Source organism: Notothenia rossii (assembly GCF_949606895.1).
Source record: "Notothenia rossii genome assembly, contig: scaffold_61, whole genome shotgun sequence".
NCBI lineage: Eukaryota > Metazoa > Chordata > Actinopteri > Perciformes > Nototheniidae > Notothenia > Notothenia rossii.
In genome coordinates, this window is record NW_027639460.1 from 151,302 (window position 1) to 166,301 (window position 15,000).

The 15,000-nt window shown below is 42.3% G+C and overlaps 1 protein-coding gene across 3 annotated transcripts in view; it reads right to left on the reverse strand.

Moving 5' to 3' along the window:
- mapkbp1 (mitogen-activated protein kinase binding protein 1) overlaps positions 1-15,000 on the reverse strand; it is a 56,652-nt gene that overhangs the window by 20,787 nt on the left and 20,865 nt on the right. For 2 of the 3 annotated variants that reach the window (XM_079696167.1, XM_079696165.1), the window contains exons 3-13: positions 14,861-14,923; positions 12,739-12,796; positions 11,853-12,023; positions 10,803-11,123; positions 9,611-9,628; positions 8,025-8,185; positions 6,454-6,652; positions 5,640-5,786; positions 4,899-5,107; positions 4,579-4,670; positions 416-541 (exon numbers count right to left, since the gene is read on the reverse strand). In XM_079696167.1, coding sequence (XP_079552293.1) covers positions 416-541; positions 4,579-4,670; positions 4,899-5,107; positions 5,640-5,786; positions 6,454-6,652; positions 8,025-8,185; positions 9,611-9,628; positions 10,803-11,123; positions 11,853-12,023; positions 12,739-12,796; positions 14,861-14,923 — 1,565 coding nt within the window. The remainder of the gene's footprint in view (positions 1-415; positions 542-4,578; positions 4,671-4,898; positions 5,108-5,639; positions 5,787-6,453; positions 6,653-8,024; positions 8,186-9,610; positions 9,629-10,802; positions 11,124-11,852; positions 12,024-12,738; positions 12,797-14,860; positions 14,924-15,000) is intronic. The other variant, XM_079696166.1, reaches the window with a different exon arrangement.

The following is a 15,000-nucleotide window of genomic DNA, read 5'->3' on the forward strand; positions in this document are numbered from 1 at the left end:
AGAGGAGACACACAGTAACAGCAGAGATTATATAACGACATCTTTAACGTGATAAGAATAATAATCTTTGTTTGCATCGCACCTTTTACACAATAAGTGCAGTCCAAGGTGCTTCACATAGACATTTCACAGAACATAGGTATCACACAGATAACACATGTACCAGTCAAAGACATCAAAACAAACTAAAAATAACAAATAGTAGACATATAAAAAATACATTTAGATTAAACGAAGACATTTTGCAATAAAAGGGGGATAGTGTAAATTCGACACACAATCAGATGGCAGGTTAGAATGCATAGCAAAGCGTTGAGAAAGGTCAGCAGACAGAGAGCAGGAGGTTTCTTCATAAAAGGCTCATTTGAACAAATGTTTTGTCTTGTGATGCGGGGTCAGAGGTCACGTGACTGACCGGCGAATCGTACGGCCGTGATGGAGGACGAGTGTTCGTCCAGCGTCTGCACCAGGCTGTACTCCCGGCCCGCGTCCAGGATGTGGATCAGACGGTCCCGACTGGCCGTGGCTAACAACTGGAGACCTGAGAGACACACAGAGGAAATGTGGGATTAAAGAACATCCTATTATGTTTTGGGGGTTTTTCCTTTCCTGTATTTATTCATTTATCTTAAAGGTCCCCTATTATACTGTTTTTCATCAATATATCACAGGTCTCAGATATATACAGAGCCTGTCTCTGATTGGCTGAAACACCAAACAGATCATTACCCATAATCCCCTCTGTTTCAGCCCTGTTTCCAAAGTGCTGATTCTCTGTCTGTTACTTTAGATGAAAATAAGGAGCCCCTCCCCACGCCCCTCTGAGAGACATTTGGTTACAAAGAACTCAATGGAGCTCTAGGAGGAGATTCAGGTGATAAGGGGGGGGGGGGGGTTACCTTGGTTGCTGATTGGCTAATGGTTACGCAAGACAAAACATCGTTATGACATCATAAAGTGGCCAAAATCTGATCAGATCATTTTCAGACAGGTTTTTATAAAAATGGATCAAAAAGAGAGAGAATCTTTGTTCCTGAAACTTTCAGAGTCTCTTTCCACAGAGGGGACACATGTTGATGTAGAAGAGACATGGAGAAGAGGGGACACATGTTGATGTAGAAGAGACATGAAGAAGAGGGGACACGTGTTGATGTAGAAGAGACATGAAGAAGAGGGGACACATGTTGATGTAGAAGAGACATGAAGAAGAGGGGACACATGTTGATGTAGAAGAGACATGAAGAAGAGGGGACACATGTTGATGTAGAAGAGACATAAAGAAGAGGGGACACATGTTGATGTAGAAGAGACATGGAGAAGAGGGGACACATGTTGATGTAGAAGAGACATAAAGAAGAGGGGACACATGTTGATGTAGAAGAGACATGGAGAAGAGGGGACACATGTTGATGTAGAAGAGACATGAAGAAGAGGGGACACATGTTGATGTAGAAGAGACATGAAGAAGAGGGGACACATGTTGATGTAGAAAAGACATGGAGAAGAGGGGACACATGTTGATGTAGAAGAGACATGAAGAAGAGGGGACACATGTTGATGTAGAAGAGACATGGAGAAGAGGGGACACATGTTGATGTAGAAGAGACATGAAGAAGAGGGGACACATGTTGATGTAGAAGAGACATGAAGAAGAGGGGACACATGGTGATGTAGAAGAGACATGAAGAAGAGGGGACACATGTTGATGTAGAAGAGACATGAAGAAGAGGGGACACATGTTGATGTAGAAGAGACATGAAGAAGAGGATTTTGCATAACAGGTGACCTTTAAAGGGACAGTGTGTCACAGTCAAGAGGCTATCTTTAGTCTCTGGACAGATAGAGTGTTCTCTAGGTTTTAGTGCATGTAAATGGTCTGCAGAGCCTGAAATCCCTGTGTTCCTCCAGAGGGGGTTTCTCTCCCACATCCCCTTTTTGATAGCTCACTCGTTTTTTCAGATCTCCTTTGCAGGTTTCTGTGTGAACTCAACAGGTCAAATGTATTTGTAAAGCTAGATAAGGACAGAAAATATACAAAAAAGGTGTGAGACGTAGATTGTGTTTTTCTTCACAGTCTGAGAGGATCTAACATTTTGCTCGGATTGCTGAGCTGGCGTGTTCTCACCCAGCACTTTGCTCTTAAACTGTGTGTGTGTGTGTGTGTGTGTGTGTGTGTGTGTGTGTGTGTGTGTGTGTGTGTGTGTGTGTGTGTATGTGTGTGTGTGTGTGTGTGTGTGTGTGTGTGTGTGTGTGTTTACGAGCCTCAGCATTCCTCTCTCTGTGTTCCTGTTTCCTTGTCGACAGAAATGCGTCTTATTGTTGAGTTTGCAGCTTTTACTATCCAACAGTAACAGCTTTACAGGCCTGTTTTATAGTGTGTGTGTGTGTGTGTGTGTGTGTGTGTGTGTGTGTGTGTGTGTGTGTGTGTGTGTGTGTGTGTGTGTGTGTGTGTGTGTGTGTGTCTGATGTAGTTCACACACATTAAAAGGATTCAGAAGCAGCCAAAATAAGGTTCAGTGTGGGACTGAATTCTAGTTTGAACTTTAACGGTTTTTTCCCGTTTCTTTATCCATATTTTATTTAATGTGTTCCGTCTATGTTTTTTGAAACTGTGTATATGAATAAATTGTAATTTATATGGAAACGAAGCGCCGTAGAATACCATGTTTTATTTCTTTATAACAAACATTTTACCCCTCACATTATAGTTATAATCTTCACAAGGGCCAGTTCCGACCAAATAGCCCTCATTACCAATTATCAAAGTAAAATGCTCATTTTATTTACTTATTTAAATGATCAGTTATAGTTTCATAATATCCCTCTCATGGTCTGGCACCAAGTTGTGTTATTCAGGTGGAGATGTGAAGCCATTTCTTTTATGCTAGTGTTACTTTTTATGAATTTAATGGATTTTACGTTTTATTTGCTCCACAACATCTCATTAAATCCAAATAACAACCAGATTCAGCCCTAAAAAAACAACAAAATGTGCAATAAATGTGTAACACTTGGGTTCCTGTTGTCAGCACTGACTTCAAAATTCTCACACGTACTAAAAAACAACCTCAATTTACTTCACCGTCCCGAGTGATCTGATCACAGCAGGTCTTTTTAGATCAAAGTGACACATGATGCAGTCTTATCTCTGATTGGATTAATCACATGGACACAAAGACCACAACAGAAGCTCCATCAGAGCGAGGTGGAGGTCAGCCTCATTGCATCCTCCCTGCAGGATGACTGCCTTGCTCAGGGGCAGAGAAGGAGGTTCAGGTCATGGGAAAGGTGAGGAAGCGTGGGTGATATTCCCACTATTTTGACTTGCAGGCATAAATTGCTTTTTAGACCCTACCTGATTATTTACTTGCCTGGGAACCTGATGAATAAAATGCAAGATTGTGTTTTTTTTCGATTTCTATTCTGTCTATTACTGCACAGCCTGTATCTGTTAGAGTGACGACGCATTGTTTTAGGCAAGGAAGTTAGCATTTCCCTAGTGCCCTTGTCAAAGAGCCAATGGGATTTTTCCATTGGATTTTTTGAAGAAAATAATCTCTGTGTCCAAAAAACTTTTATGATAGTTACAAGTTTCATTTAGCAGGATAATCTTCACATATTAACACCACTTTATGATTTTTGTAGAAGCTAATGTTGGGCTATAAAGGAACTACAGCACGGTCACATGACTTCACGTCACCACCGCTAAGCTAAAGGTGGCTAATGTTGGGCTATAAAGGAACTACAGCACGGTCACATGACTTCACGTCATCACCGCTAAGCTAAAGGAGGCTAATGTTGGGCTATAAAGGAACTACAGCACGGTCACATGACTTCACGTCATCACCGCTAAGCTAAAGGTGGCTAATGTTGGGCTATAAAGGAACTACAGCACGGTCACATGACTTCACGTCATCACCGCTAAGCTAAAGGTGGCTAATGTTGGGCTATAAAGGAACTACAGCACGGTCACATGACTTCACGTCACCACCGCTAAGCTAAAGGTGGCTAATGTTGGGCTATAAAGGAACTACAGCACGGTCACATGACTTCACGTCATCACCGCTAAGCTAAAGGAGGCTAATGTTGGGCTATAAAGGAACTACAGCACGGTCACATGACTTCACGTCACCACTGCTAAGCTAAAGGAGGCTAATGTTGGGCTATAAAGGAACTACAGCACGTTCACATGACTTCACGTCACCACCGCTAAGCTAAAGGTGGCTAATGTTGGGCTATAAAGGAACTACAGCACGGTCACATGACTTCACGTCAACACTGCTAAGCTAAAGGAGGCTAATGTTGGGCCTGATGACATTTAGTCGTGTCATTTAGACACTTGATAGCAACCAACGTTTTTAAATTCACCAGTGCTACTGACATATTTCATGTGGTAGAACAAAAAGTTAAAATCTCCCCTGCTTGTGTTAACCACAGACCATATTTCAGGATAACAACAAAAACATGTTCAAAATCCATTGACTTCAAGACGAGGAAACCAGATATGTTTACTGTGTTTCTATATGTTGTCTTGTATTGCGTTTATATTCACACAGAGAGTAGAAAGTAGTCTCTCACCAGTGTCTGGTTTGGAGAACTCGAGGCAGAGAATCTCTGAGTCGTGAGCCTGAACGTTCAAAATCTCCTCCATCCCGTCCAGATCATGGATCCTACAACAAATAAACAATAAACAATAAATATTACCTTTTGCACACAAAAAACACAGATAATCAGAACCTGCTGAGTTTACTTATCCATTACTCAGGTGATTGACAGAAGCTGATCACAGAGCTGGTTTTGGAGGTTATTTTTTTCATTTTCATTTTCATTTTGATAATTTTTAGTTACTGCCTCTAACATGTTCAGCATCTCCACCTGTCCCCCCCCCCCCCCCTCACCTGAGGACCCCCATGCGGTCTCCGGAGGCCAGGTGCTGCCCGTCAGGACTGACCCTCAGGGTCCTAATGCCCGCCCTGCTCTGGTCGGCCTGCGGCCCCTCGGAGCTCGAGGACCCCGTCTTCTCCGAGCTGCTCCCGTTCACTGTGTCGCTCTCCGGGTCCAAAAGGCCGGAGACGTTATCGTCCACATAGATGACCTTCTGCAGGTCCTGAAGGGTCAAAGGTCAAAGGTGAGAGAGTGTCAGGTAGCGTTCATTTACAGTTTGTCTTTATTAAAACAAGGATGATAGATGTACCTCTTACAAATATTAATAACAGCGGCAAAGAAAACGATTACAATAAGACATTGGACTGTATTATTGTAATATGAGCTGATATACGTATAACCCATCTTTCACTGTATCTTTGTTAGACCTTATTTACGTTCTCAGTGTTATTATTGATTTGATTTCTATACCTTTCGTTTTTCATCATGTTGAATTTGTAGGATTTGAGACCTTAAACATGTTGTGACCCCTTGTTAAAGAAACCGTTCATCTAAATTGGAGTGCTATTGGATGTAAAGGGGAATGTGAGAAAATAACTAATAAAGAATAAGTATAAAAAAAACAAGAATGGTGAATAAAAATAGAATAATCACAAAAAGAAAAGAGATTAATTATGCCAAATTCTGCTATCAGCTAATTTAACATCACACTAACATGTCTACAGACAGATGAGAGCACAGATGTGTTCTCCTACGTGGCTCAGGATGTTCCTGGTGAGCAGTTTGTGTCCGTCGGTGTTCCAGAGTCGGATGGTGTTGTCTGAGGAGCAGGAGAGGAACGACCCGGGGGGGAGACGCACCTCCCCTCCATCTCCTCCCTTTCCTACTCCATCTGGGTACACCTGCAGGGGGAGCAACAGAGAGGCCGTCTCAACTGAAGTGCTTCAAGACGACAGATCAATATGTTGTTATCTTTTGATTAGGTCCATTATATAGAAATGTCTTAGGTCCAGATAGGTCAGCATGTCGTCAATACAGTATGTAAGTATCTTTGGATAAAAGCGTCTAACAAGTGACCTGTAATGTTATGTAATGTAATAGTTATTCTAATGTGGAATTCTGGAGTATAATGAAGTAATTCCTTATTGCTGAATCCCATTGAAAGTATAGTTTGAGCACATCAGGGGGAAAAAGAGGACGGGGAGGGGTCCAATGTTTACTGTTCCCTTATTGCAAATGTCTACTACTCCCTGTAACCGCAAGTCTAATTCATTGCAACTGTTGAAATGTCCTCAACTGTCTTCTAAATAAAGAACCGGCCATTTATCAAACCTTGCAGAAAAAACAACTTTTTAAATGTGTGACTAAAATGATTGGTTTTTCATTTGAGGAAACACAGACTGAGAATTACCAAAAAGTAGTAAAAGGAACCCATTTGGTGCAGAAACAGGTGTCTTTACACGGTTACACACATTCAGTTTTTATGACCTCTTCAGCTCAGTGACCTTTGACCTCTGAGGAATGTGTGCCTTCTTTGTATATAAATAAAATAACTTAAATAACGCTGACCTCCAGGCTCCACACACAGGAGGAGTGGTACAGGGCGGAGTAGAGTTTCCCCGCCCTGCGAGGGTCCTTCAGGTCTCGGACGTCCCAAACGTAAACGCTGTGGTCGTTGTAGACGCACGACAGCCAGCGGCTCGTGGGGTCGTAGGTCACGGCTACCGTGTCGGGGTACCGAGCCTCTGGACGGGAGGTGAACAGCTGACTGGGGAGGAGATAAAGAGAGAGAGGGCTCACAAATAATAAACATTTTCATTGCAGCTGCTTTTAAAGGTCCCATGTCATGCTTTTCTGGTTAGTACCCGTCCCCTTGTGTGTTATGAAGCTTTCTCTGAATGTGAACGGTCTTCAGAGTCAAAACCCTCAAAGTACACCCTGTAGCGAGTAAAACTCTAACACAGAGAAGACCTGTCTCTGCTGCCCCCTGAACGCCTCGTTGGACATTTCTCTTTTTCTTCCTGGGTATGGTGACGTGCCCATACCCAAATGGACCCATTGGTCCGTGGAGCTCTGTGGCACGCTTACACTGTAGGTGCGCAGAGTTTGGGGGTGCGGGTGCTAGTGGAGCCTCGCAGATCGGGGTGCTGCAGCCCCCTCAGCACCCCCCCTTTTCCGCGTCCACTGAGTTTCGATGTCTCGCTGTAACCAGGAAACCACACCAGTAAGCCAGCTCACACTGTCCGCTCGCAGCGAGCCCCCCGCCAACACGGCACCCAGGCCCCACGCAGCATTCTCATCTGTTTGTCATTACTGGTGTCATTTCCTGGTTGCTAACAAACGCCATGGTAACACATAATCACTGATGTTCCGCTGTAACGGTGGTGGACTCATCAGAACAGAGTGTGCGAGCTGACCAATCAGAGCACAGTGGGCTCACAGGGGGGGGGGGGGGGGGGGGGCAGGAGCTCCAACAAGCCGTGTAGGACAGAGAGTGAATACACATACTATAGAGAGATGCTGTATGAGAAACTAATGTGAGTTTGGAACATTGAACAATGTAAATCTATTCTAGTAGACCTCAATGATGAAATTATGATCATCAGAAATGGACCTTTAGTAGTTTAACAGTTTTGTGAAGAGATCCAAAGAAAAGACACAATGTTGTTTCCTGGCTTCTTGAATGAATTAAAATGAACATATATACATATTTGGTCGTGTGTTTTAATTGAACTATTCACATCTTACACGGCACTGTAACTTGTATTCATGTACCTGTGTTATTCATGTTTTATTATCTTTACTTTTTAATATTTCTAATGTGTTTTAAGCTCTTAATGTCTTTCATTTTTGTGAAGCACTTTGAATTGCCTTGTGTTGAAAAGTGCTATATAGATAAACTTGCCTTGCCTTCATGAAAACCGGTGTCATTTCCAGTTTAAATGTCCAATGTTTGTTAAGTCACTAATCCAAAAGCGACAGACATTCACTTCATTACCGTAGACATTCCTATGGGGGGGGCAATTTGTCTTTTTTTATCTGAGGAAAGAGTTGTGTCTTTTCATTGGATCTCTTTCCAAATGTTCCTCCCCTAAACATGTGTGTGTGTGTGTGTGTGTGTGTGTGTGTGTGTGTGTTACCTAGCATCCGTCATGCTGGCGATGTCGGCCCCGAGGCAGTGGGGGCGGGGCAGCGTGCACAGGAAGTGAAGATTAACGGGACTGAACGCTCGCACCGTCCCGTCAGAACAACCACAGAAGATCAGCTCGTCTGTGACCGAGAGGGAGGTGGCCTGAGACGCCTGGGGATGGACACACACACACACACACACACACACACACACACACACACACACACACACACACACACACACACACACACACACACACACACACACACACACACACACACACACACACACACACACACACACACACACACACACACACACACACACACACACACACACACACACACACACACACACACACACACACACACACACACACACACACACACACACACACACACACACACACACACAGGTGAGTCAGAATCAAATTTCAGAAACATAACTTCTTCTTGCTGAGTTATGACGACACCATGAAGATGATTTTTGACCCTGCGATGACGTGAAGTCCACCTGGAGTCGTCTTCAGTAAAAAAAAAAAAATGATGGCCTCTATCTAGCCTACAGATCTGTGCAGATAAAACCCAGGTGTGTGCACGTGATAGAGTTACTAGAATTGTAATTGGGATATGTTTTGCGACATTATCAATCAAATTATCAATGAAAAATATATAAAAATTAGGATCTGTACGAGACAATTCAATTAAATGTTTAGGACAGGTTAGGGTTACATATTCTTTCAATATAATTAACACCACCTTTTCGTAATGTTGAATTATTGGACCACGCTAAGGTGGAGTACGTTATGCCCGTCAGATACTGGACGTTTGCAGCTTTTTTTAAATGGCGGGTCTTCACTAACGGTTTGGAAATGATATCAGTCATCATGAAGACACCTCTGCAGACTCAGTGCCCTCAGCAGGAACTTGTTCTTTGGGTTTCTCTGATTTAAAGACTGAAAATGTAAATGAGAGAATGTGAGTGGGAGAAGATCCAGACAAAGGCGGCTGTGTTACTGAGCTCCTCCAGAAAGAGAGAGACAGTGTGTATTAACCGCTCTGCAGATGCAAAGCAATCTATGACAGCAGTGTGTGAATGTGTGTGTGAAAGCATGAATGAGGCCATGTGTTGTAAAGCAATTAGTAGACTAGAAGATGACGTTGAAAATGCATCTTCAGTACTTTGAAGTATCAGGAGCAAAGTGTGAGTACTGCTGCAGTGAGTGGATGCTGGATGTTGGTGGAGGAGGCGGTGGATGCTGCGTTCAGGGACCGCTGTGAATCTGAGTGTGGAGGTGGAGTGTGGGTATGAATGACAGCCGCGTGCTTTGAAACCGACCAATGGGGTGAGAGAAGGAAAGAAAGTGGGCGGGTCCGAGTCAGTCAGTTCAGCTAATGATTTACTGATTATCAGCTTATTGAATAATTCGAATTTAAATGTGTTTTAAGGGCCAGCAAAACAGTGGCTTTTCAGGTTGAAATACAGCCGTAATCACATGATCAGCCTATTATTAAACTATATATATACTCTATATATTAATGTTAGTAAAGGAATCACAGGCTGAACTGACTGAGTCCCGGTGAGATGGAGACTTACGGGCGCAGAGTCGACGCTCTGCACAGGAAGCGAGGGGGAAGAGGAGGAACTTCACATTAGAGCTTTTCACATTAAGACATACACAGTGAAATACTTCATAAAGTTAACATCAGAAAACAGCAGCCTTTCAACTTGTAGCCACACACTACAGTGAGGTCACATTGCCCTGAGGTACGCCTCTGGCCAGGTGAGATTTATTCATAGGAAAAAGTTAGCTAACATTTGCTGGCTAGTTTGTAAGATCGGTAGCTAAAGAAAGCTAACTAGCCAGTTTGATCGATAGCAAACGTTAGCTAGCTTAAAATGTGGAGTAAATAGCCAACTTTTCCTAGACAGCTAGATAGCTTTTTAAATAGATAGCTTACTATAGCTATAGTTTATTAACTAGAAAGCTAATGTTTGCTGGCCGGCTTGTTAAATAGAAAACTTAGTTCGCTAGCTAAATAGCCCCAGATACGTTCATTGAATTTGGAGGAACTAACACATTTTAACTGAGTTTGAACCGGAAGTAGGAAAAGGGGCGGGGCTACATACGGTAAATAGAGTGGCGAAGTCCCTCCCTTTCCGGGGGACCTCCATGGGACCTTATTTCGGAAAAAGTACGTATTGAAGTCAATGGGGAGAAAAAGATTATCTTTTCATCCCGTTTGAATTGTGCCACGAATTACACATATGATGTTTGTCAATTTAAAAGATAATTTTGCAAGTCAACATTTTTTAAATGTGCCATAAAACTGTGAAGTAACACATTATTTTGTGTGAAGCGCTCAATGAACTACAACTCTGGTCTTGCACACGTCACCAACACCAAGATGGCCGTCACGTTGGCACATTTCACCTCTTTCTTTCTGAATAAGGCGAAAAGTATTAAAAGAGGTGAAAATCACTCCAAGTCTGGGCATGTTGAGAGCTGTACATACACACAAGGGGAGTTAGTCGGTTCCGTAAGAGCCAGCATGCGGGACCGGCTTTACAAGGTTTCGGTGAGTAACACGAGTGTAATGTGTAACGTTAATGTCAGCTAGCTAAATTCACTTACGCGACTCTGGGATTTGTAGTCTTTCTAGTTGCCCCCATTGACTTCAATACATCATTTTTCAGAAATAAGGTCCCATGGGCGGAAGTAGATGGGCGTGACTTCGCCACTCTATAGAGTTGGAAACCTCTCTTTTAACCAAATGCTGTGACTCACCCTCAGCTCGACCCACTTGTCGAGGAGTCTCCGGTCGTTGAACTCGCACAGCAGGCCGGAGGAAGTGATGCAGAAAGTGGACGAGGCCTGTTTACCCCGACCACACGCCACATCGCTGAAGAAGTTATTCCTGAGTTCTCCCAGCAGCCCTGAACGCCCCAGCAGAGGCACGGTGGCGTTCACCTTGGAGGTCTTAGCGTGGTCCAGGTACCAGAACTTCACGTGTCGATTACCGGCCGTAACAAAGTAGGAGCTGTCGTCGGAGAAGGACACGGCCGTCACTTTACTGGAAACCTTATTGGCTGCAACAACGACGTTTTTCTGATGGAAAGACACACAAAACAACAACAACATCAGTCAGCTGGATTACAAAGCACTTTCACTACAATATACTTTCACAGAGAACATTTTGGCGAAATAAGAAGATACAATCGACTACAATTTAACGATTGTTTACTGGCGGTGGTCTCTCGAAATAATCGTTAATAAACACCTGGACTACTAAACAAAGTCTACACAACAAGAAACACAACGTAACAACTGTATATGTGATAATCATGTCTTTGTAGATCGCTGTTATTTATAATTAATTTTAATATATATGTGTATTTGTTTATCATTTGAGAATATAAGTTTGCATTTTCCCTTTGTTTATTTATAATTTTTCAGACTATTTTATATTATATTTATTTTATAATTGTTGTTTTCCTTTTTGGTGTGAGTCATGAGGATGGGGGGGGGGGGGTTGGTATACAGATACCCTCAAACAACCACAATAACACATTGGAAAATTACCTAATTAAGGGATTTTATTTAAGGCTAAACCTGAAAGAAGTATACACTTAATACTACTCACAAGATAAATGCTCAAAACAACAGCATGTACCTGAACGCATCACCCTGCTGGTTTTCAATGCCCTTCAGCAGCCACCTATCCTCAGTTTTAACGAGTTTTCAAAGATGTTTTTTTTGCAGATTTGTACTGTGTGGAGTTCAGTTTCATCTGATTAACACCTCCTACATTATTCACTCAAACGTTGACTTGTCTACCTTCCAGTTCCAGACGTTGACCATCATGTCGTGCTGGTAGCCCACGCTGACGATGTATTTCCCGTTTGGCGAAAACGCGACGCAGGAGATTCCGTATTTGTGTTCCTGAAGCTCGGCGACCTGCAGACGCTCCGAAGCGTCCCAGACACGGACCGCCGGCATGTGGCCGCTCTGAGGAAGAGGAGGAGGAAGAAGGTCAAAAATATATACACGACTATGTGAGCATTGTCCTTGTACTGTAACAGTCTGTCTTCTTGTTCAGTGTGTATTGGAAAATACTTAATAACATCTTAAAAATACAATATAAAATCTTCATCCCCTGGTAGTCAGTAACAGCCACAAGTCAGTCAATAATACAAATGTTTTATAAACACTTAACGTGATACTGATTTAACTACTCCCACGTTCTGGTCTTTCATTTCTAAATTACATTGATTTGTTCGATCTACAGTTTAATTAATTTGTGATTTGTGATTATTTCAGTCTTTTATGGGTATGTTATTTGTACGTTTCAGCACCCAGTGTTGGTTTAATAGGATAACGATTCAGTGATTTAGTAACAACAGCAGGTTGACTCCCCATCATGCTGAGAGGCCTTCTGTTCCTCTAAACCTCCTCACTAATCCTCCAGTCCTCCTCTGTTTGCACGAGGACTCGTTTTTGCTGTTTCTCTGCAAGGTTTGGGCCTTTTTAGTTTTTAATCTAGTCATTTTTCCTTCCTATACATGCTTGCTCCTATGCTGATTGGCCAAGATGCATTTTAAAAACAATTATTAACAGGGTCTTCAACACACAGACTACAGACCCTCCCTAACCCCCCTAAACTGAGTAAACTCTGGTCCTGGATTAGGCTCTTGAAGACCTGCTGATGATCAGAAAGACTCACCTCTCCTGTGACCACATATTTCCCATCTGGAGAAAACGCTAACGTGGTGATCGCCTTCCTGAAGAACAGGAAGAGAGAAAAGGGTCACATGTTTAAAATCACGTAATCAGACATGGTCAGATGTAAAGGGAAACCATGGTTGTATTTGTATTGTATAGCAGTGACGAGTTTGTCTGTGACAAAATAGACCCATTACACTAAATGGACTGTACTTATAAATCTCTTCATCAGGTCTTCTCGACCCCTCAAAGCACTTTACATTCGACGAGTCATTCACCCATTCACACCTCATTCATGCAGAGCAGCACCACTTGCGCTAGGGAAGCTAACACTCACACACACACACTCTCACACACTCACACAAGGACACATCGAAATGTTAACTGCACGAGCTGGGATCGAACCAACAACCTGCTGGTTGAAAGTCGACCGCACTCCCTCACAGCCACAGTCAACCCTTTGTTCCTTTATGGACCTTGATTATATGGCGTGTCTTTCAGTGGCGAGCCGTGACTTTTATACCTAGGCCCTCTGACCCCCACCCCTTCCCTCGAAGAAAAAATATATATAGTTATTACGTCAAAGCGTATACTTCTGCGGAAAAACAACAGCCCGGGGTGCAAAACCAAATATTATTATTATAATTATTAATTATATATACAGTCTATGTGCAAAACGCATCAATGACAGCGACCCCCTACCACACAAAGCAACACCTGTAAATAACCCAATTTGTGTTCTTTGAAATTTAAACGGATATTGCATTGTGTTTTTTACTTTCGTTGCAGTTATATTTCTTAAGTGTAATTTGGCATGCTTTTATTTTGAAGGCGAGTTTACGCTGTTGACCGGAAGTTGTTGTTGCTATGGAAACAAGAAAAGCTTCACAGCGGGCGGAACTTGTCATAAAGTCCGCGATAATAAAATCCACCCATTTAGAGGGAAGATATGATTGGTCAGTTGTACTGTCACTTGACATTACTCTCTCGTTCAGTTACTATAGCGGGCCCTCTGTGAATTTACAGCAGGACCACCAACAGCTCCTGTCTTCAGTGACTCCCAGAGACGAGCTTCTTTCATTTAATCCTTCACATTCAAACAGAAAAGGCAGATTCGAAGGATTTTGTTATTTGGAAATGTTATTTTAAATATAATTAAATCCAGTTATTTTGGTAAAACTAGAGAGGGCCTAGAGGGCCCTGACGGCTCGCCACTGGTGTCTTAATTCAGTTACTTCCCTTGGTACACACTAAACTAAATGTCAGCCGTGTAGTCTAGTGTTGTAGCTAACAACTTATCCATAGCAGTTTAACTCATTATAGACTGCTTAATTAACCTTATTAAATAAACTACGGTTCCTTATCAACCCCAGTCTAGGGGTGCGAGTATTACATACTTAAAAAACTCAGGAATAGGTTTTATTTGTGTAGTAGCTGGTTGTGCTATTTCATAACAGAATTGGAGGGATGAAACCCTCTGGTCACGCATGCAGAGCACACAGCACAGACAGTGACATTTGTTCTCTGCTTTTAACCCATCCCAGTACCAGGTAGCCATGATGGCGATCATTAAATGTGAGATCCTCAACTTTTGACCGTAATGGATAAACCTTTCGGGTACTTATAGGCAAGGCAAGGCAAGTTTATTTATATAGCACCTTTCAACACAAGGCAATTAAAAGTGCTTTACAAAAAATGAAAGACATAAAGAAAATGGCATTTAAAATCAGTCGTTAAAAAGAAAAGATAATAAAAATAAACATTAAAAGAAAAAATACATGGATAAAAGTTACAGTGCAGTTTAAGATATGAATAGTTCAATTAAAAGCAGCGACAAATTGCCACACTTTGGGAAGCAATTATGCAATCAAAACAGCAAATGTGAGTACAGCTAAGTTGAGACACAGTATCAGAACTGAGCCAGAAACACAATTTACAATTCCTTTAAAAATCGAGTAAATTATAATGGAATTAGACCTGCACGCCACACACTACACTCAGTTATCTTTATTTGTAAAAGCATGTTAAATATGAAGTTTTTGTTAAATGCTTTGAGCACCTATTTTACGCTGAAACAGTTTCCACATGCAGGTGAGGTGAGAGCTGATTGGCCAAAGTCTTACCTGGAACTGTTGAAGATGTAATGCTGTTTGTTCTTCCGAGGATTCAAAAGGACGACGACACACCTGAACACACACACACACACACACACACACACACACACACACACACACACACACACACACACACACACACACACACA